The following is a 23,838-nucleotide window of genomic DNA, read 5'->3' as shown; positions in this document are numbered from 1 at the left end:
AGTAGAGCGCCTCAAGAGTCAAAGTAGAGCGCCTCAAGAGTCAAAGTAGAGCATCTCAAGAGTCAAAGTAGAGCGCCTCAAGAGTCAAAGTAGAGCGCCTCAAGAGTCAAAGTAGAGCACACCAAGAGTCAAAGTAGAGCACCTCAAGAGTCAAAGTAGAGCGCCTCAAGAGTCAAAATAGAGCACCTCAAGAGTCAAAGTAGAGTGCCTCAAGAGTCAAAGTAGAGTGCCTCAAGAGTCAAAGTAGAGCGCCTCAAGAGTCAAAATAGAGTGCCTCAAGAGTCAAAGTAGAGCGCCTCAAGAGTCAAAGTAGAGCGCCTCAAGAGTCAAAGTAGAGCGTCTCAAGAGTCAAAGTAGAGCGCCTAAAAGTGCTTATTTCTGGCGGAGCAGAGCGGAGGGTCGCCCCGAAACCGCTACACGTGCCGTGCCAGCAGATGCTGCGGTAATTCGCTGCGGTTGGTCCAGTCCTGTTGTCCACTTTGGTTCCACGTCCTGTGGAACTCCAGCTTTACACTTCCTCGGAACTCCTCCCAGAGAGAGAGGGAACCTGAAAGGAGAAGGTTCAGCATGTCAACATGGACATTACAGGGTTCTCAGATGTGATCAACAGTCCAACATTTGTCCAAAAACTGACCTCTAAGAGAGAAGACTCGTCATTTTACAGATTCAAATTATAACGCTAGCAATCACAAAAAATATTATAATAATATATATATATATAATATATAATAATATTTTAGAGGAGGAAGATTTTTTTTTTCATTATGCACTTAGAGAAAAAAGTCGAAATGTCGAGATTAATGTTGAAGTGCAATTTCGAGAAAAAAGTCGAATGGATCACTGCAAAAACTCAAAATCTTAACAAGAATTTGTCTTATTTCTAGTTAAAATGTCTCATTTTAGTAAATAAATCTCATTACACTTAAAGGAGCTTGAGGCTCCTTTTAAGAAATGAGACTCTCTAGCGCCACCCTTCACCACGACGGCCGTCGGGGGTACTGCAGCCAACAGTGAAGCCGGCACGGGAGAACGGGGAGAACGTGCATGCAGCGTCATGTGACGTCACATCCACAGGACAGCGCGGGAAATTCGGGACCGAATTGCAGCACATTTTGCAGCACACAGCCTGTTCAAGGCAACGGAGAGATACACTAGAGGAAACATTCTTTTTGGTTTGGAACGCTTCATCTGACATTATTACTAGAAAACTTAAAACGTATACGGATTTTTTTCATAAATCCTGCCACAATCCGGCCTCAAGCTCCTTTAAAACAAGACTCATCACTGGAAAACACAACAATTTTCACCTGTTTCAAGTAGATTTTCACTTGAAATAAGTAGAAAAATCTGTCAGTGGAACAAGATTTTATTGCCTGTAATGAGAAGATAAATCTTGTCCCACTGGCAGATTTTTCTACTTATTTCAAGTGAAAATGTACTTGAAACAGGTGAAAATTGTTAAATAAGTTATTTTTCTGGTGATGACTCTAAATGTTGAAATAGCAGTAAAACCACATTCATTGATGAAATGACATAAGGGATGGAAAGGAGGGATGGCAGTTTTACAGGGGGGGATGATTTGGACCGTTTTTATTCCAGGGGGGATGATTTGGACCGTTTTTATTTCAGGGGGGATGATTTGGACCGTTTTTATTTCAGGGGGGATGATTTGGACCGTTTTTATTTCAGGGGGGATGATTTGGACCGTTTTTATTTCAGGGGGGGAGGATTTGGACCGTTTTTATTTCAGGGGGGGATGATTTGGACCGTTTTTATTTCAGGGGGGATGATTTGGACCGTTTTTATTTCAGGGGGGATGATTTGGACCGTTTTTATTTCAGGGGGGATGATTTGGACCGTTTTTATTTCAGGGGGGGAGGATTTGGACCGTTTTTATTTCAGGGGGGGATGATTTGGACCGTTTTTATTTCAGGGGGGATGATTTGGACCGTTTTTATTTCAGGGGGGGGTGATTTTGACCGTTCTTATTTCAGGGGGTGATGATTTGGACCGTTTTTATTTCAGGGGGGGATGATTTGGACCGTTTTTATTTCAGGGGGGGATGATTTGGACCGTTTTTATTTCAGGGAGGGATGATTTGGACCGTTTTTATTTCAGGGGGGGGATGATTTGGACTGTTTTTATTTCGGGGGGGATGATTTGGACCGTTTTTATTTCAGGGGGGGATGATTTGGACCGTTTTTATTTCAGGGGGGGATGATTTGGACCGTTTTTATTTCAGGGGGGATGATTTGGACCGTTTTTATTTCAGGGGGGGATGATTTGGACCGTTTTTATTTCAGGGGGGGTGATTTGGACTGTTTTTATTTCAGGGGGGGATGATTTGGACCGTTTTTATTTCAGGGGGGGTGATTTGGACTGTTTTTATTTCAGGGGGGGATGATTTGGACCGTTTTTATTTCAGGGGGATGATTTGGACCGTTTTTATTTCAGGGGGGATGATTTGGACCGTTTTTATTTCAGGGTCGATGATTTGGACCGTTTTTATTTCAGGGGGTGATGATTTGGACCGTTTTTATTTCAGTGGGGGGATGATTTGGACAGTATTTATTTCAGGGGGGGATGATTTGGACCGTTTTTATTTCAGGGGGGATGCCATCCACCTTCATCCCCCCTCAACTCCAGTACTGGTTTCCATACCGGAGAGTTTACAGTCTCCAGTCCGGGTCCTTTAGTCCGCCGGACCGACACCTCCCTGCGGATTCTCCGGGAGGTCTGGACATCAGGTCCAGTTCTTTCAGGCGGTCGGGGTTGGAGCTCAGAGCGGATAACAGAACCTCGCAGCCTTCAGCCGTGATCCCAGATTCTCTCAACCTGCACACACACAAGCAACACTTTTTTATGGTAATATTGTTTGGGCAGATACATACCCTTCCAGTCTTCATCAACTTTATTTAATGCAAACACGATTTGTAAAACTGGCAACTTTTTCTAACTCCACGGAACCCTCTACTCCTTTGTTCAGAAAACTCCAAATTCTTTCAGTACAGGACTGTCTCAGAAAATTTGAATATTGTGATTTTCTGTAATGCAATTACAAAAACCAAAATGTCATACATTCTGGATTCATTAAAAATCAACTGAAATATTGCAAGCCTTTTATTATTTTAATATTGCTGATCATGGCTTACAGCTTAAGAAAACTCAAATATCCTATCTCAAAAAATTAGAATATTCTGGGAATCTTAATCTTAAACTTGCACTTCGAGAAAGAAGATGAGATGTCGACAAAAAAGTCGAAATGTCAAGATTAATGTTGAAATACAATTTCGAGAAAAAGTCGAAATTTCGTGAATAAAGTCGAAATTTTGCCTTTTTTCCTCAACATTTTGACTTTATTCTCAAAATTCTACTTCAACATTAATCTCGACTTTTTGACTTTTTTCTCAACATTTCCACTTTGTCGAGAAAAAAGTCAACATTCCGTCAATAAAGTAGAAATGTTGAGAAAAACGTTGAAAAGTGGAGATCAATGTTGAAGTACAATTTCTTTTTTCTCGAAGTGCACAATAAAAAAAATCTTCGACTCTCAATTTTTTTCCTCTTGCATGGCCCTAATACTCTTCCATATATATATATATATATATATATATATATATATATATATATATATATATATATATATATATATATATATATATATGAACTCCTCATAAGTTGGTGCCACGGAGAGTTTAAACGTGTTTATTTCTGCTGTAGAGTTAGTGTCTCCGTGTACATGAACCTCATTGGTTGATGTTGATGGAAATGAAACAGATGTTCAGTTTGTAGAGTCTTACAGTTTCAACAATCATGGAAAATAGTTTACTACCCAGTCAATTATTGATTACAATTAATTATTATGACCTTTGATGAGGCATTGTGACACCGTGGCTGACGTGAAACTCCAGCTTCCTCCCCCTGCAGGGGCGACACCTTGGAACTAGCTTCAACACAGACTTGAACCACGGCAATGCCATATGACGAAGTTCCTGACTGACTGATATGTTAATACCAACTCATTTGGCCACAGACTTGAACCACGAGAACACCCTATGGGGTAAGTTAGAACTTAGTGACGGTCAGGCCAAATGCCTGATAACGACATTTGGCCACAGATCACATCTGACTGTAAATTGTTTTTGTCTCTCACTTGGCTTGTTTATTCCTGTCTTTTGTGCTTTGAACTTACTGTATAAAGAGTCATGATTTCAAACCATTCTTGGTCAGCACACCAACCCAGACCTGATCTGCTTAGGTCTGAATAAAACTACTGAATAAAACTCACTACACCACAGCAGACTTCTCAACTGTTTTTGATAATATTCTTCAACACCTTGCAGCACTCTGCTCCAACATCCCACCGTACTAACCTGAGAACCTCCAGGTTACAGTTGTAACTCTTCAGTCCAGCAGAAAGGACCTTCACCCCAGAATCCTGCAGGTTGTTGTAACTCAGGTCCAGTTGTGTCAGTCTGGAGGACTGAGAGCTGAGAACTGAAGACAGATCTTCACAGATCAACTCTGAGAGTTTACAGTCTTCCAGTCTGTCAAGAGATTATTAAAAGAACAAGAGATTATGTTTAGGGGCTTTCAAATTAGCGCATTAATTGCGATTAATTAATTACAGGCAAATTTAGTCAACCCAGTCTCACATAAAAACGTTCCACGTCTACGTTGGTCCAAAGTGCAAAAACGTAGAGGGGTTACAATAATAGCCTTTGAATTGTTACATTGTTACATTTTTTCTGAATATTCGTTTTGCGTCCAAGTCACGTGACTTTCAAGATTCTGGCCGTGACACCAAAAAACACGGCAGACATTTCTCATTTTTTAGTGAAGTTTCTTCATAAAAATGCGTTTTGATTACATTTCTAGCGAGAAATATATATTTTACTTTCATAATATTCACTCAGTGAATGTACATAATCAGTCGCTTGCTCGTTGTTGCAAAGTTTTTTCAGATCTCGCCAGAATATTGTGAAACTGCAACGTTTTCAACCTAAAACTTTGCTCCTCAGCCCTAGTATTTGGTCAAGCTTTACTGCTCATTTGTGAACGCGGGACTGTTGTGGAGACAGTTTCAGTGTGTCCTTAGCAGGTAGAGTCGGCTCAGACTTTCTGATTATTCCAGTCCAGATTATTGTTCAGATTAACACCCAGGTACTTTCAAGAGTTTACTATCTCAGTGTCTGCTCCCTGGATGTTAACCACTGGTAGCAGACGACAGCTGCATCTTGGGAAATCCACCAATATTAAACTTTTCCAAGAGAAAAATGTCACAAATATCTTGAGCTGAGTTGAGCATCTTTGAAGTAACAACATTTAAGACTAAACCAGGATCAGTGTGGACAAAGCTAATTCCATCCATCCATCCCTCCATCCATCCCTCCATCCATCCATCAATCCATCGTCCACCGCTTATCCGTTCCCAGGTAGCGGGGGCAGCAGTCTCAACAGAGATGCCCAGACTTCCTTCACCCCAGACACTTCCTCCAGCTCTTCCTCCAGCTCTTCCTCCATCTCTTCCTCCAGCTCTTCCTCCATCTCTTCCTCCATCTCTTCCTCCAGCTCTTCCTCCAGCTCTTCCTCCATCTCTTCCTCCATCTCTTCCTCCAGCTCTTCCTCCAGCTCTTCCTCCAGCTCTTCCTCCAGCTCTTCCTCCAGCTCTTCCTCCAGCTCTTCCTCCATCTCTTCCTCCAGCTCTTCCTCCAGCTCTTCCTCCAGCTCTTCCTCCAGCTCTTCCTCCAGCTCTTCCTCCATCTCTTCCTCCATCTCTTCCTCCATCTCTTCCTCCATCTCTTCCTCCATCTCTTCCTCCGTCTCTTCCTAGGGAGGAGGGACATGCCTGGAACTCATCCCTAGGGAGGAGGGACATGCCTAGAACAGCTCCCTAGGGAGGAGGGACATGCCTGGAACCCCTCCCTAGGGAGGCATCCATCCATCCATCCATCCATCCACCTCCCTAGGGAGGCGTCCAGGAGGATCAGGTACAGATGCCCAAGCCACCTCAGCTGACTCCTCTCAATGTGAAGGAGCAGCGGCTCGACTCCGAGCTCCTCCCGGGTGACCGAACTCCTCACCCTATCTCTAAGGGAGGAAACTCATCTCTAAGGGAGGAAACTCATCTCTAAGGGAGGAAACTCATCTCTAAGGGAGCGTCCAGCCACCCTACGGAGGAAACTCATCTCTAAGGGAGCGTCCAGCCGCCCTGCGGAGGAAACTCATCTCTAAGGGAGGAAACTCATCTCTAAGGGAGGAAACTCATCTCTAAGGGAGGAAACTCATCTCTAAGGGAGGAAACTCATCTCTAAGGGAGGAAACTCATCTCTAAGGGAGGAAACTCATCTCTAAGGGAGCGTCCAGCCACCCTGCGGAGGAAACTCATATCGGCCGCTTGTGTCTGCGATCTTGTCCTTTCGGTCACTACCCAAAGTTCATGACCATAGGTGAGGGTAGGGGCGTAGATTGACCAGTAAATCGAGAGCTTCGCCTTCGCCTTCGCCTCCAGAGTGCTGCAAGGTCGCCTTCACCTTCGACCTTGCAGCACTCTGGTCCAACATCCCATCATACTAACTTGATAACCTCCAGGATACAGTGACGGCTCTTCAGTCCAGCAGAGAGAAACTTCCCTCCACAATCCTGCAGGTTGTTGTTGCTCAACTCCAGTTTTGTCAGTTTGGAGGACTGAGAGCTGAGGACTGAAGACAGATCTTCACAGCTGGACTTTGAGAGTTTGCAATCTCCCAGTCTGTCAAGAGAATATTAAGAGAACAAGAGATTATGTTTCTGTTGTTGAAAAGATAGTGATGCATTAAAAACAGTGATTGAATAAAAACTTCCAGAACCTTTTAGTGAAACTTTGTCCACTGGCAGCAGAGAGATTTTAGAGGTTTGTTACTTTCAGGACTGGTTGTTTTACTGTAGTCTTACCTGTGTCACTGAGGTTTTTTCAGCTACTAAACTATAAAACCGGTTTCATTTGATAAATGTTGGCTGTTTTTGTATCGGTGACCTCTTCAGGGTGTTCTAGTGCCCCCTTGTGGACCAGTTGCTGAGCTGTGGGTGTTTATTCCAGGTCATATCTCAGGAAGGTCTTGATAGATGTTGGTGATTGACACCTCTATGCAGTCTTCACAGCCAGTAGAATAAACTAACGCATCACAAAAGTGAAGGACCTGTATATCAGGCCTGAGGGTAGGAGACTGTAGTGGCTATGCAATGTGTGTGCAGTTTTTGACGCCATCTGGAAACCTTTTTGTTTGGTCCTTCTGTTGTAAATGGTTCCTGTGCCAGTCTCATTATTTTACTACTCACGGTTACGATTTTGTTTAGTAGATTGCGTTGTTTGTTGGACAGTGAACCAAACCTGGCTGTTATGTTGAAGGGAGTGCTGTCAGGCGATTAAAAAAATGTATCTAATTAATTACAGGATTTATAATTAATTAATCTAATTAAACGCATTTTAATCTCATATCTGCTAAAGGTCCCCAAATAAAGAATTTTAATTATGGGACATTGCAAAATTGCAGTGTATGACTAATCAATTGAATACACTAAGGGCCCGATTTACTAAGATCCTAAATAAAGAGTACTAAATTGCGTGTGCACTGAAAAAGTTTGCGCGTGCTGTTGTTGTGTGTTTTGTGGGTGATCAACTAAGAAGATACACAGCCCAACCGCCATCTGGTCAAGTACGCTGACGACACTGTTCTCCTGTCGCTGCTGTCAGGCCCCTCACAACATCACAGACCCGCTCTGCAGGAGTTCGTGGAGTGGTGTGACAGCTCCAAACTGGAACTAAACCCCAGCAAGACCAAAGAGATGGTGGTGACCTTCTCCAGCAGACAGAGGGATCTGGCTGCTGCAGTCACCACCAACATCCACGGGAAGCCGGTGGAGACAGTCGTTGAGTACAAATACCTGGGCACCATCTTTGACAACCTGAAATTCTCCGCCAACACAGATTCTCAGGAAGTGTCACCAACAGTCAGCACACACATCATGATGACTTTCTACTATGCCTTCCTGGAAAGCATCATGACCTTCTCCATGACCTGCTGGTTCCACTCCCTCAGCATCCAGAACAGGAACAGACTGCAGAGCATCATTATGCTCAAAAATTATCGGCCTGCCGGTCAGAACCCTGTCACAGGTTTTTAACCAACAGGCCCTCAGCCAGGCAGCTAAAATCATTAATGACCCCTCCCACATACTTCACCCCGCATTCCAGTGGCTCCCCTCCAGGCGGCGCCTTTCGCTGCATCGCCTGCAGGACTGAGAGGAGGAGAGACACCTTTGTCCCAAAAGCTACTCTGCTTTTTAACTCCAGCTGCTAAACACCAGCACCGGCTTACCGGTGAAAACACAAGGACGCGCCGCGTCCACGTGCTGACAAACTCCGAGGAAAGTTTTGCCGTCGCAGTTCCTGGAGGGCGAATTGTCCGCTGCTCCGACCGACAACGGTCACAGAACTACCAGCGACGAACTATAAGTCAGATTTGTTGAAAATGCGGTTTCAACGCTTCCAAAGCAAACTTGCGCGCAGGAATATTCAGTGCTTGAAGCACCGCCTCTGGCAGTCAGCAGGGATGAAATAGAACCGCCACCTCTTTCTTCTACCTTTACGTGCATCAGCGCGTTGTGCCACATTAAACGTAGTCTGAGCGAAATACCCTGCTTTGAAATGACAAAATTAAACGATTCCTTGAGGCAGAGAAAATTCCTCGATCATTTTTTGTAATCCGAATTATTCGAGGAATCGTTTCAGCCCTATTACTGATTACAATGAATTATTATGGCTGTGCTCCAACATCCCATAAATACTAACCTGAGAGCCTTCAGGTTACAGTGACGACTCTTCAGTCCAACAGAAAGAAACTTCACTCCAGAATCCTGCAGGTTGTTGAAACTCAGGTCCAGTTTTGTCAGTCTGGAGCAGGGACAGCTGAGAACTGAAGCAAGATCTTCACAGCTGAACTTTGAGAGTTTACAGTGACTCAGTCTGTCAAGAGAATATTAACAGAACAAGAGATTATGTTTCTGTTGTTGAAAAAGATATAGCTGGGAGGGGATATGTCAAAAATCATGAAGATTGTGCACTTGTTGACAAGTTTTTGATATTCGGCATGGTGTTAGGTTTGGACATAAGGTTTTCAAAAACCACCGCTGCTATGATTATATCCTGAAATGGTTTATACAGGACTGTCTCAGAAAATTAGAATATTGTGATAAAGTTCTTTATTTTCTATAATGGAATTAAAAAAAAACAAAAATGTCATACATTCTGGATTCATTACAAATCAACTGAAATATTGCAAGCCTTTTATTATTTTAATATTGCTGATTATGGCTTACAGTTTAAGATTAAGATTCCCAGAATATTCTAATTTTTTGAGATAGGATATTTGAGTTTTCTTAAGCTGTAAACCATGATCAGCAATATTAAAATAATAAAAGGCTTGCAATATTTCAGTTGATTTGTAATGAGTCCAGAATGGATGACATTTTTGTTTTTTGTAATTGCATTGCAGAAAATCACAATATTAAAATTTTCTGAAACAGTCCTGTATTGGTGGAATCACAAGAATCTTAGCTTTCCAAAGATATGTTGCATGAGTACCTCACGTAACATATGAGCTATAAATGACCTAGTTTTGTAAATTATGGACTGATTGATTATGGCCATAACCATCAGTCCATAATCTGTCCATAATCAGTCCATAAACCGTCAGAGCGGCTACGGGTTGTAGACCAATTTCCAACCTTCCATTTGTATCTAAAATCCTGGAAAAGGTCGTTGCAGCAAGTCATGTGACCATTGGTATAGAAATGATCTGTTTGAAGTTTTTCAGGCCACGTTTCCACATAGCCGGTTATTTACAAAAACGGATATTTCCCCCTCTACGTTTTGAAAAATAACATAATTTCCAGGAACCTGCATAAATAGCTGTTAAGGTGCTAAGAGCAGCCAAACCCACGGGGGCAGTGTAACGAGAAGATAAAGTTATGCTAGCCAATCAGAATCCTGGAAAAAAACATCAACAAATGACACGTGTGAAGCCTGAATAATATGGTTCCGTGTTATATCGACGGCGTAGCCTACGTACGGTAGCGTCGCCGCAAACCCTACGCCGTAGGCTCTGCGTTGGTGTAACGCGGAACCATAAATCAGCCTGGACTGCCAGTTACTTCCAAGACGGAATGAGAGTCTTTGGTTTGGAGTGACAGAGAAGTGGAGTTACTTTTAAGTGTGACTTTAGAATATAAAACAGGTAAAATACAAGAAAATATTGACGGTGGCCAAACAAATTGTTAACACAGGTCGCACAAACGATGCTGGTGACGTTTCTGTCTCATAATGTGACGTTCTGAAGCCTAAATGTCCCTTTCTCTCCGTTTACAAGCAAACGTGAAAACAGAGTTTTTGCAAATCTCCACTTTGGCCGGAGTTTTCAGAAACGATGGTTTTTAGTGACTTTGAGCTTCGTTTTCGTGTAAACTAACGGCCAAAACGCATGAAAACGCCACCGTTTTTGCTCCGTGGAAACGGGGCCTCAGTCAGGGTTCAGAATGCATCATAGCACAGAGACAGCACTGGTTCGAGTCACGAATGACCTTCTTATGGCCTCAGATAAGGGGTTAGTGTCCATACTGGTTCTACTGGACCTCAGATAAGGGATTAGTGTCCATACTGGTTCTACTGGACCTCAGATAAGGGATTAGTGTCCATACTGGTTCTACTGGACCTCAGATAAGGGATTAGTGTCCATACTGGTTCTACTGGACCTCAGATAAGGGATTAGTGTCCATACTGGTTCTACTGGACCTCAGTGCTGCTTTTGACACTATAGATCATGGCATTTTACTGCACAGGTTAGATGTTGTTGGGATTAAAGGGACAGCTCTATGTTGGTTTAAATCATACCTATCTGACAGGTTCCAGTTTGTTCATGTACATGAGGTTTCTTCAGAACAGTCAAGGGTCTGTTATGGTGTTCCGCAGGGTTCAGTGCTAGGGCCAATCTTGTTCAGTTTATACATGCAGCCATTGGGAAGTATAATCCAGAATCACGGCATACACTTTCATTGCTCTACTGATGATACGCAGCTCTATTTGTCTATGAAGCCGGATGAAACAGAACCGTTAGTTAAACTTCAGGCATGTCTTAGGGACATCAAGGACTGGATAGCCACTAATGTTTTGCTTCCAAATTGTGATAAAACAGAGATTATTTTTGGTCCCAAGCATTTTAGGAAGGGATTAGATGTTGTTTGTAATGGCCTCCAGTGTCACGGTGGTGGTGGATTTGGGAATCTTGGGAATTCCACCAATTCCAGACAAAACTAATTCCACTCTTCTGATTTACATATTATATTTTATAACCTCACAGCACTCGATTCAAACATCCCATTATACTAACCGGAGAACCTCCAGGTAACAGTGACGACTCTTCAGTCCCTCAGAAAGAAACTTCATTCCAGAATCCTGCAGGTGGTTGTTACTCACGTCCAGTTGTGTCAGTCTGGAGGACTGAGAGCTGAGAACTGAAGACAGATCTTCACAGCTGAACTCTGAGAGTTTACAGTCTTCCAGTCTGTCAAGAAAACATTAAGAGAACAAGAGATTATATTTCGGTTGTTGTCTGATTCTCTGCCTGAGGTCTGCCTTGAGGTCGCTGGCGCAGGCCACACCCACTGTTTTGGAAACTGCTCGGGGGAAGCAGAAAGAGGCGGTTTCAGCCGCAGTCGCAATTAGCCTAGCGATTGCAGCTCAGTCGACTTCTGGTATTTTATTTTTATTTATTATTTTTTTTTTATTTGCACATAAAAAAATATACAATCGCCAAAAATTCAGACAAACAGTATGTAGAAAAAAAGGAAACAACAAAAAAAGAAATACAAAGTAACAGAAAAAATTTGCAGGAGGAACCAAAAAAACCCATAAGGGCTTGTCGAGTTGATTCCTCCTATAATGAAACAAACAATATCTACAGAGATATGTAAAACATAGGAAAACTAAGGAGAATAAGCTAAATTACTAGAAAAACAGGAATCTGATGAGGATGTGCAGAAAAAGTTCTGGAAATTAGTTGTTAAGCTTTGCTAAGCTGGGTTAGCAAAAAAGTTGTGATTTGTTTTTTGAAAGTATTTGTACTCGAGCGTTCTCTAATATTGAGTGGTAAGGTGTTCCAATAAAGAGGAACCTCTGAACCTAACTGAAAATTGGGAAATAGTCGTCCTGAAAAATGTGGGATGGAGATTGTTTGCAGACCTGGTATTAAAGTGATGAATTTGGGAATTGAATTAAAATAAAGAATGAAAACAGGTTGGATGTAGCTTGTGAATGGATTGATAGACAAAAAGACAAATCTGAAAAACATTTACCGCAGAAATAGGGAGAATATTTAGGGATTGGAACAATGGGGTGGATCTAGTAAGTCTATTGGAAAATGTAATCATTTTGATAAAACGTTTTTGCAGGATAAAGATACAGTTGAGGTTGCTCATGAAGGTACTTGCCCAAATGACATTGCAATGTGAAATATAAGGATAAATCATAGTATAATATAAATTAATACAGATTTTTCTCGGTAATAGATGCCGTATACGTCTGATTACTCCAATATTTTTTGCAATCTTGTTCGAGATGAGTGCAATATGTTTTTGCTCATTCATCCTGACGCACAGCCGAAACAGACTGCAGGAAGCCGCTGCGCATGCTCCGCAGGCTCATTTATATGCAAATACAGTCATGAACTACTTTGCATTGCCCATTTATGGTATGAAGTGGGCGTGTAGAGGGCGGGATATGAGGAGAATTCACCTGCGCACCTTTCAGCTGGACTGTGATTTATAAAGCGAACATTGCGTGCAAGTGTGCGTGCACACGGTTTTATACATCCAGATTTTTTTTTGCACCCGCCATTTTCGGCTTTTGGGTTTACGTGCACTTTTAGTATTAATCCTACACACTCTTTTATAAAAGAGGCCCCATGTCATGTCACGTATTGACTACTGTAATTCCTTGTTGGTCAGCCTTCCTGCGTGCTCAGTTAAACCTCTGCAGATGATCCAGAATGCAGCAGCACGTCTGGTCTTCAACCAACCCAAGAGAGCTCATGTCACTCCTCTGCTAATCTCTCTGCTCTGGCTTCCAGTTGCAGCATCAAATTCCAAGCTCTGCTTTTGGCTACCAAACAATTACCCACACGGCTCCTGCCTAGATTCACTCCTTCGTCCAGAGCTACTCTCCCACTCCACAGCTCCGCTCAGCCAGTGAAAGACGCCTAGTGCTTCCACCATCATGTGGTGTGAAATCAGTACCCAGACTCTTCTCCCTCCATTGTTCCCCGACGGTGGAACGACCGACCAAACTCTGTCCAATCTGCAGGGTCTGTATCTACTTTTAAGAGCAAGCTAAAGACTCAGCTCTTTAAGGTGCACTTCTGCATATAGTAAACATCCCATCACACTAACCTGAGAACCTTCAGGTTACAGTGACGACTCTTCAGTCCAGCAGAAAGAAACTTCACTCCAGAATCCTGCAGGTTGTTTTTACTCAGGTCCAGTTTCGTCAGTCCGGAGCACTGAGAGCTGAGAACTGAAGACAGATCTTCACAGATGAACTCCGAGAGTTTACAGTCTTCCAGTCTGTCAAGAGAATATTAAGAGAACAAGGGATTATGTTTCTGTTATTGAAAAGATAGTGATTGATTGAATAACAACTTCCAGAACTTTTTTGTAAAACTTTGTCCACTTGCAGCAGAGATATTTTAAAGGTATGTTACATTTAGTCGTACCTGTGTCACTGAGGTTTTTCAGCTACTAAACTATAAAACAAGTTTAATTTGATAAATCTTGGCTGTGTTTGTATCAGTGACCTCTTCAGGGTGTTCTAGCGCCCCCATGTGGACCAGATGCTGAGCTGTGGGTGTTGGTTCCAGGTCATATCTCAGGAAGGTCTTGATAGAAGTAGGTAATTGACACCACTATAAAATCTTCAATGAATTATTTTGACGTTGTAGCACTCGGGTCCAACATCCCATCACACTAACCTGAGAACCTCCAGGTTACAGTGATGACTCTTCAGTCCAACCGACAGAAACTTCACTCCATAATCGTGCAGGTTGTTATTACCCAGGTCCAGTTGTGTCAGTTTGGAGCAGGGACAGCTGAGAACTGAAGACAGATCTGCACAGATGAACTCCGAGAGTTTACAGTAACTCAGTCTGTCAAGAGAATATTAAGAGAACAAGAGATAATGTTTTTGTTGTTAAAAAGATAGTGATGTATTAAAAACAGTGAATGAATAAAAACTTTTTAGTAAAACTTTGTCCATTGGCAGCAGAGAGATTTTAGAGGTTTGTTACTTTCCAGACTGGTTGTTTTGGAACATTTAGTCGTACCTGTGTCACTGAGTTTTTTCAGCTACTAAACTATAAAATCGGTTTCATTTGATAAATGTTGTATCAGTGACCTCTTCAGGATGTTCTAGCGCCCCCATGTGGACAAGTTGCTGAGCTGTGGGTGTTTGTAACAGGTCATATCTCTGAAGGGTCTTGATAGAAGTAGGTGATTGACACCTGTATAAAATCTTCACAGCCAGTAAAATCCACTAATAGTTCGCAAATGCACATCACTTTAGACCTTATCCAATCAGACAGCAGCAACCGTTTCGAACCAAAAATAATAACCCCTGTTATATCAGAATTTAGAAGCAAGAAATGAGTGAACCTCCACCCCTTCATGTCCTTAAGACATGTTTGAAGTTTAGCTAACGGTTCTGTTTCATCTGGCAGACAAATACAGCTGCGTATCATCAGCATAGCAATGAACACTGATGCTGTGATTCTGGATTATACTTCCCAAGCACACCCTCATATTTGCAGAAGAAACCTCATGAACATGTACAGTACAAACTGGAATATATCTTATAGATATGATTTAACAAACTTAGAGCTTCCCCCTTTGATCATAACAACTGCCCTTGTTATTTTCTCCTTTTTTTAAAAGCAACTATGTACAAACCTGTCTTTGTACTTACAGAACTTTCTTGGAGGCTTTGACCACCAGCAGCAGCCTCCGTAGAACCTCTTCTGAAGCTGAGTATTTCTTCAGGTCAAACACCTCCAGATCTTCTCCTGATGACAGTAAGATGAAGCCCAGAGCCGACCACTGAGCAGGAGACAGTTTATCTCTGGACAGAGGACCTGATCTCAGGGATTGTTGGACGTCCTCCACCAGAGAACGATCGTTCAGTTCATTCAGACAGTGGAACAGGTTGATGCTTCTCTCTGCAGACAGATCCTCACTGATCTTCTTCTTGATGTACTGGACTATTTGTTGATTGCCATGTGAACTTCTTGGTTTAAATGTCAGCAGACCTCGTAGGAGATTCTCATTGGTCTCCAATGAAAGACCCAGGAGGAAACGGAGGAACATGTCCAGATGTCCATATGGACTCTGTAAGGCGTTGTCTACAGCAGTCTGGTAGAAAAAGGTTGAACTGGTTCCAAAAACCAAAGAAATCAAAGAGAATCTCAGTTCTTTCAGCAGGTTGACTCCAGAGTTGATGAAGGTCAGATGGACATGAAGAGCAGCCAGAAACTCATGAACACTCAGGTGGATGAAGCTGAAGACCTTCTCCTGGTACAGATCTTTCACCTCAGAGTTCTGTGTCAAGACTCCTGAGTACACCGAAGCTTCTGTGACATCGATGCCACACTCTCTCAGGTCTGATTCATAGAAGATTAGATTTCTTTTCTGCAGCTGCTCAAAAGCCAGTTTTCCCAGAGACTCAATCATCTTCCTGTTCTCTGGATCAGTCTCAGCTCCTGCGTCATACTTGACCTTCTTCTGTTTGACCTGGACCACCAGGAAGTGGATGTACATCTCAGTCAGGGTCTTGGGTAGGACTGCTTGCTCTCTGGTTTTCAGGACTTTCTCCAGGACCGTAGCAGTGATCCAGCAGAAAACTGGGATTTCGCACATGATGTGGAGGCTGCGCGATGTCTTGATGTGGGAGATGATCTTGCTGGACTGCGCCCTATCTCTGAACCAATTCCTGAAGTATTCCTCCTTCTGTGGGTCACTAAACCCTCTGACTTCAGTCACCATGTCAACACAGTAAGGAGGGATCTGATTGGCTGCTGCGGGTCGTGTGGTGATCAAGAGATGAGCAGAAGGAAGCAGGTTCCCCCTGATGAGGTTCGTCAGCAGCACGTCCACTGAGGTGGTTTGTCTAGGGTCATCTACAGTTTTAGCTTTGAGGAAGTCCAGAGAAAGTCGACACTCATCCAGACCATCAAAGATGAACACGACGTGGAACTCTTCAAAATAAAAGATTTCTGCCGTTTCCTTAAAAAATTCATGAACAAGTTCCACCAAGCTGATGTTTCTCTCTTTCAGCCCATTCAGCTCTCTGAAGGTGAATGGAAACACCAACTGGATGTTCTGGTAGTCTTTGCCCTTAGCCCAGTCCAGACTGTACTTCTGTGTTACCAGTGTTTTCCCGATTCCAGCCTCTCCCTTCGTTATTATTGTTCGGATGGGTTGATTTCTTCTAGTCTCACAGCCGTCTTCTTTGTCTAATGTCCTGGATGCTGCTCCAATCTGTCTGACTTCATGTTCAACGTTGACCTCCTCAGTGTCCCCATTTGTGATGTTGGGCTTTGTGTATATGTCCTTCAGTCGGACGGACTTTCCTTGTATAGCAAACCCTTCAAAGATATGCTTCAACGTCTTCGTCAGTTTAGACTTGAGTTCAGCCTGACATGTTTGAAGGAGCTCTAACAGACAAAAATACAGATTCGATTATAATTGTTAGTCATCAAGTTTACAAAGTAAGGAGTAATCGAATTCTGCAAACAGCTGCACGTCTGAAATGAGAGAAACTTCAATTCAATTCAATTTTATTTGTATAGCGTCTAATACAGGGGTCGGCAACCCAAAATGTTTTAGATCCATATTGGACCAAAAACACAAAAAACAAGTATGTCTGGAGCCGCAAAAAATGAAATGTCTTGTATCAGCCTTAGAATGAAGGAACACATGCTGCATGTATCTGTATTAGTTAGAACTGGGGGAAGATTCTTTTTTTCATTATGCACTTTGAATAAAAAGTCGAAATGTCGACATTTCAAGAAAAAAGTTGAAATGTGAAGATTCATGTTAAAGTACAATCTTGAGAAAAAAGTCAAAATTTCGTGGAAAAAAGTTGAAATGTTGAGAAAAAAGTCAAAATGTCGAGATTAAGAAGGAAAGGAAAAAGGAAGAAAAAAAGACAAAAAAGGAAAAAAAGAAGAAAAAAGAAAAAAGCAAAAAAGAAAACAAGAAAAAAAGAAGAAAAAAAGAGAAAAAGGGGGAAAAAGAGAAAAGAAGAAACAAAAAGGAAAAGAGAAGAAAAAATGAAATAAAAGGTCAAACATTTTTGAAAAAGCTCCAGGAGCCACTAGGGCGGCGCTAAAGAGCCGCGGGTTGCCGACCCCTGGTCTAATACAACAAAAGATACAACAAATCCACGCAGGTTTCTTCGATCAGCGTGGATTTGAGCGCACATGCGGGAGCACAACACTCCTCCCTGTCTCCTCCCTCAAATACATATCCCTCCTGTTTCAATCTGAACTGATTGTTCGCACCTGTGTCTCGTTATCCCCTGTTGTATCTAGTCTTGTCTTTCCCCTGTTCCCTGTCGGTCCATACTGTTTTCTCCCTCCATGTTCTCCTCTAGTTTCTGGATCCCTGTTTTGTTCTGCCAGTTTTTTGATCCTGCTCAGCAGCGTTTTTGGTTTTGTTTTTGCTCAATAAATCCTGTTTTGTTGCAAACTCCTGCCTCCTGCTCTCCAGCGTTTGGGTCCTCAACAACCACACCTTATGACAGTTACACGTTGAACATTTGGGACATTGAGTGGCTAATTTCAAATGATGCAGCAGCTGTTTGTGGATATTTACTGGTACAGTATAATAATGTATTTTGGACTAAATACTTTACTGGATTGGATCGACTGGACCTTTCTGAATGTAACCAGACCATTTTTGTGGGAATATCTTTGATCTGACGTGTTCTATGAGGCTTCATTGGTAAGTTGCATCATTTGCATACATTTCTGTTTGTTTGTTTGTGGTGTTGATATGTACCAGCTGCCATGATTATATCCTGAAATGGTTTATATTGGTGGAATCACAAGAACCTGGGGCCGTCAGTGTGGCAACGGGCTACGGACACACAGATACACTAACATACACTCTCTGACAAAGAGATGGACAATAATTTTCTCACCACTCTCATCTCCCCCCTGGAGGCCCGGCACAGCCCATTTATAGTATTTTTATTATTTTTTAGAATGTCTGAGTTTTTCCAGAAGGGTGTGCGATCAAATGGAAAAAATTAGATTTTGGTTATTTTAAGGAATTCCCACCAGGTTGTCAGAGAGGAGCTAATATTAATACTTTTAAAGCATAACATACTTGATATTTTGACTAATAAATGGTAAATCTGAGATTTCCAAATCATTGCAAAACACATTTTCTGAATCCAGCCATTGACTATCTAGTGAGTGATTTTTGCACCATTTTAAGAGATACTGTAACATATTAGCTAAGAAGTAGTACTGGAAGTTTAGTAAGTCTAAACCTCCACAGTCTCTGTTTTTTTTGTAATGTTTTTAAGCTAATACGAGGTGGATTATTTTTCCATAAAATTTTCATACGTTTGAAGCCAGTGACTTAAACCAAGAGGAAGGGGGTTTGAATGGTATCATTGAAAGAAGATCATTTAATTTATGTAAAACCATCATTTTGGGAAGAGAATTCCATCGGGTAAGATCATCTTCTATTTTTTTTAAGAGCTTAGTTTTGTTAGCTCTGACAGCCTAGGGGAGATGTTTATGCCGAGATATCTGATGTTTCCCGATTGTAATTTAGTCGTGGCTGTATTCCTTGAAATTGCAGTTGATGCACAAAACTGTGGATTTGGACCAGTTGATAGAGTAGTCAGATAGAGATGAAAATCCATCTATGAGTGTAATTGTCTGTGACAGTGAGGTTTGTGAGCGCTGGAGGAAGAGTAGTACATCATCAGCATAAAGACTTATCTTGTGATCCAAAGTTTTGGAGTAGAGTAGAGTCAGAGGAGGAAAACAAATCCCAAACACAAAAACCCTAAACCATGACACTTTAGAGCAAAGTACGGAGGTCTGGAGGTGAAGAGACTCCTCCTTTTCTCAGCATACATCTGAAAATGACTAACATTGCATACTTTCATAGTGAAGGTGATGCAGTGTGCGTTTGTACGTTCTTACCTTTCTGAACAGACGGACCAAAGCTCAAATCCAGGTCATGGCACAGTGATGGATTTTTGCTTTGCAGATGTTTCAGCATCATCCTGCGGGCTTTATGTCCTTTTTTCACGACACAGTCGAAGAAATCTCGCGCCTTATCTTCTGTGGTTGGGTTCTTCTGGAGAATTTGCTTTTCCTCCGAATCATTGAGGACACCGTCTGATCTGAGCAAGTCAATGAGCTTTTTGAGGTTTGCTTCTATCGTTCTGTTCACAAACTCCGGCCGAATCCTTTCAAGGATTCTCTCTGCAGGGAAGAAGAATAGACGTAGACATGAATGTCACTGAAACGTTGGTCTTTTGTGTCTCCAGTAAATGTAGGAGACATATCTTGTGTCCTCATTTAGAAATTTCAAAAAGAATGTTTGTGAATCAGGGTTATGTTCTGGTTTAGTTCTTCTTTGTCATCAGATTAAATGTGTGGCAGAAACAGAACAACTACTATGATTGTCTCTGTTTTTCTGAATTTGAAGAAACGATTGTACGATTTGGTCACTTCGGTTGCGAGGTGCTCTGTGGTGTCAACTGATCTCCACCAAGAAACGTACCCGGGTCAGCGAAAGAAACAATTCAGCAACTAAAAACTGTGAAGCTTCTTGGACTTTGGCTGGATCGTACATCGTCATGGTCTGATCACGTCAACAAAGTTGTTGCCAAAATGGGCAGGGCTGTTGCCATAACCCGTAAATGTGCACCATTTCTCAACACAGTTGTTTTGTCAAGTTGTTAGTTCATTGGTTTTTGTGTCATTTAGATTACTGTTCAGTTGTTTGGTCACTGCATCGAACAGTCTTCTAAAAAAACTACAAGTGGCTCAAAACAAGGCTGCAAGACTTGTTCTTGGTTGTTCTCCAAGAACAAGTGTTGCAGAAATGCATGAATGTCTCTCCTGACTGAGGGTTAAAGATATCTTCTAATGTACTTACATATTTCCATAGAATAATTAATACTCAGACTCCTACATTTATCTATAATAATATAACTTATTGTTCAAATATTCATTCGTGTAACACTCGAGGGGCGGATAGTGGTGGATTATGTTCCCCTGACCTCAGTCTGACTCTATGCAGATGACAGTACTTTATACATCAGTTGCATGTTGGAAAACCCTTCCAGGTGAGATTCCTGACATCAAAAGAGGCTGATTTGAAACGAAGACTAAGAACGTATTTGTTGTCATCACCTTAACATCATATAGCGTATCTGATTGAGTGAGATCAATACATCAAATTATATAAGATGTGTATGATTTTTACCTTTATCTCTTATTTGTAATTTAATTTTTTTAAATGTACTTTATGAATTGAGATTGTATGTTTGATTTTGTATTTTATTGTCTGGACCCCAGGAAGACAAGCTTTCGTTTTGGCGTCAGCTAATGGAGATCCTTTTAAATAAGCAAATAGTAAGAAGGTACAATGGCGACAAGAGTTAACGGTGACCAAAATCTTCTCATCGTCTTTGTGGAGCATCCTTCCTACATTCTTTTCCACACTCTCCATTGCTCTGAACTGTTGACCCCAAGTACTTAAAATCCTCGCCCTTCTCTATCTCGTCTCCCTGTAACCTCACTCTTCCACTTGGGTTCTTCTCATTCACACTCATATACTCCGTCTTGCTGGAGCTAACCCTCATTCCCCTCCTTTCCAGGGAAAACCTCCACCGCTCTAACTTCTCCTCCATCTGTTCCCTGCTCTCACTTCAGATCACAATGACTGCATTTACATGCAGTCAATAACTCTTTTAAAACCCGAATATTGGCAATAACCCGAATTTGCACGGCCATGTAAACACCAATAACCCCTTTGAATACCTCTCCTAGACCCTTCCAGACCCTCTCAGAAACTCTCCTGCTACCTCTCCTAGACCCTTCCAGAAACTCTCCTGCTACCTCTCCTAGACCCTTCCAGAAACTCTCCTGCTACCTCTCCCAGACCCTTCCAGAAACTCTCCTGCTACCTCTCCTAGACCCTTCCAGAAACTCTCCTGCTATCTCTCCTAGACCCTTCCAGAAACTCTCCTGCTACCTCTCCTAGACCCTTCCAGAGACTCTCCTGCTACCTCTCCCAGACCCTTCCAGAAACTCTCCTGCTACCTCTCCTACACCCTTCCAGAAACTCTCCTGCTACCTCTCCTAGATCCTTCCAGAAACTCTCCTGCTACCTCTCCTAGACCCTTCCAGAAACTCTCCTGCTACCTCTCCTAGACCCTTCCAGAAACTCTCCTGCTACCTCTCCTAGACCCTTCCAGAAACTCTCCTGCTACCTCTCCTATAGACCCTTCCAGAAACTCTCCTGCTACCTCTCCTACACCCTTCCAGAAACTCTCCTGCTACCTCTCCTAGATCCTTCCAGAAACTCTCCTGCTACCTCTCCTAGACCCTTCCAGAAACTCTCCTGCTACCTCTCCTAGACCCTTCCAGAAACTCTCCTGCTACCTCTCCTAGACCCTTCCAGAAACTCTCCTGCTACCTCTCCTAGACCCTTCCAGAAACTCTCCTGCTACCTCTCCTAGATCCTTCCAGAAACTCTCCTGCTACCTCTCCTAGACCCTTCCAGAAACTCTCCTGCTACCTCTCCTAGACCCTTCCAGAAACTCTCCTGCTACCTCTCCTAGACCCTTCCAGAAACTCTCCTGCTACCTCCCCTAGACCCTTCCAGAAACTCTCCTGCTACCTCTCCTATAGACCCTTCCAGAAACTCTCCTGCTACCTCTCCTACACCCTTCCAGAAACTCTCCTGCTACCTCTCCTAGATCCTTCCAGAAACTCTCCTGCTACCTCTCCTAGACCCTTCCAGAAACTCTCCTGCTACCTCTCCTAGACCCTTCCAGAAACTCTCCTGCTACCTCTCCTAGACCCTTCCAGAAACTCTCCTGATACCTCTCCTAGACCCTTCCAGAAACTCTCCTGCTACCTCTCCTAGACCCTTCCAGAAACTCTCCTGCTACCTCTCCTATAGACCCTTCCAGAAACTCTCCTGCTACCTCTCCTACACCCTTCCAGAAACTCTCCTGCTACCTCTCCTAGATCCTTCCAGAAACTCTCCTGCTACCTCTCCTAGACCCTTCCAGAAACTCTCCTGCTACCTCTCCTAGACCCTTCCAGAAACTCTCCTGCTACCTCTCCTAGACCCTTCCAGAAACTCTCCTGCTACCTCTCCTAGACCCTTCCAGAAACTCTCCTGCTACCTCTCCTAGATCCTTCCAGAAACTCTCCTGCTACCTCTCCTAGACCCTTCCAGAAACTCTCCTGCTACCTCTCCTAGACCCTTCCAGAAACTCTCCTGCTACCTCTCCTAGACCCTTCCAGAAACTCTCCTGCTACCTCTCCTAGACCCTTCCAGAAACTCTCCTGCTACCTCTCCTAGATCCTTCCAGAAACTCTCCTGCTACCTCTCCTAGACCCTTCCAGAAACTCTCCTGCTACCTCTCCTAGACCCTTCCAGAAACTCTCCTGCTACCTCTCCTAGACCCTTCCAGAAACTCTCCTGCTACCTCTCCTAGACCCTTCCAGAAACTCTCCTGCTACCTCTCCTATAGACCCTTCCAGAAACTCTCCTGCTACCTCTCCTACACCCTTCCAGAAACTCTCCTGCTACCTCTCCTAGATCCTTCCAGAAACTCTCCTGCTACCTCTCCTAGACCCTTCCAGAAACTCTCCTGCTACCTCTCCTAGACCCTTCCAGAAACTCTCCTGCTACCTCTCCTAGACCCTTCCAGAAACTCTCCTGCTACCTCTCCTAGACCCTTCCAGAAACTCTCCTGCTACCTCTCCTAGACCCTTCCAGAAACTCTCCTGCTACCTCTCCTAGATCCTTCCAGAAACTCTCCTGCTACCTCTCCTAGACCCTTCCAGAAACTCTCCTGCTACCTCTCCTAGATCCTTCCAGAAACTCTCCTGCTACCTCTCCTAGACCCTTCCAGAAACTCTCCTGCTACCTCTCCTAGACCCTTCCAGAAACTCTCCTGCTACCTCTCCTAGACCCTTCCAGAAACTCTCCTGCTACCTCTCCTAGACCCTTCCAGAAACTCTCCTGCTACCTCTCCTAGACCTTTCCAGAAACTCTCCTGCTACCTCTCCTAGACCCTTCCAGAAACTCTCCTGCTACCTCTCCTAGACCCTTCCAGAAACTCTCCTGCTACCTCTCCAAGACCCTTCCAGAAACTCTCCTGCTACCTCTCCTAGACCCTTCCAGAAACTCTCCTGCTACCTCTCCTAGACCCTTCCAGAAACTCTCCTGCTACCTCTCCTAGACCCTTCCAGAAACTCTCCTGCTACCTCTCCTAGACCCTTCCAGAAACTCTCCTGCTACCTCTCCTAGACCCTCTCAGAAACTATCCTGCTACCTCTCCTAGACCCTTCCAGAAACTCTCCTGCTACCTCTCCTAGACCCTTCCAGAAACTCTCCTGCTACCTCTCCCAGACTCTTCTAGAAACTCTCCTGCTACCTCTCCTAGACCCTTCCAGAAACTCTCCTGCTACCTCTCCTAGACCCTTC

General features: G+C 43.1%; 1 protein-coding gene across 1 annotated transcript; it reads right to left on the bottom strand.

Annotated features, from left to right (window-relative positions):
- Nucleotides 1-350: 350 nt before the first annotated feature.
- On the bottom strand, nt 351-19,581 carry LOC133452313 (NACHT, LRR and PYD domains-containing protein 3-like). The gene is made up of 10 exons (XM_061731551.1): nt 19,302-19,581; nt 15,047-16,790; nt 14,058-14,231; nt 13,480-13,653; nt 11,424-11,597; nt 8,831-9,004; nt 6,578-6,751; nt 4,374-4,547; nt 2,662-2,835; nt 351-547 (listed from the first exon to the last, which is right to left on the bottom strand). The coding sequence occupies exons 1-9, from the start codon at nt 19,381-19,383 to the stop codon at nt 2,670-2,672; spliced, it is 3,036 nt and encodes a 1,011-aa protein (XP_061587535.1). The 5' UTR covers nt 19,384-19,581; the 3' UTR covers nt 351-547; nt 2,662-2,669.
- Nucleotides 19,582-23,838: the final 4,257 nt, after the last annotated feature.

The sequence above is a fragment of the Cololabis saira genome, chromosome 10 (assembly GCF_033807715.1).
Source record: "Cololabis saira isolate AMF1-May2022 chromosome 10, fColSai1.1, whole genome shotgun sequence".
In the NCBI taxonomy this organism is placed as follows: domain Eukaryota; kingdom Metazoa; phylum Chordata; class Actinopteri; order Beloniformes; family Belonidae; genus Cololabis; species Cololabis saira.
The sequence above is the reverse complement of the archived record's forward strand: the minus strand, read 5'-3'. Positions and strand labels throughout refer to the sequence as shown.

Coding starts and splice junctions, on each gene's coding strand:
- LOC133452313 (XM_061731551.1), bottom strand. CDS start 19,383: ATGATGCTGAAACATCTGCAAAGCAAAAATCCATCACTGTGCCATGAC. Junction 13,654..14,057: donor TGTAACCTGGAGGTTCTCAG/GTTAGTGTGATG, acceptor TTCTCTTGACAG/ACTGGAAGACTGTAAACTCT. Junction 6,752..8,830: donor TGTAACCTGAAGGCTCTCAG/GTTAGTATTTAT, acceptor TTCTCTTGACAG/ACTGGGAGATTGCAAACTCT.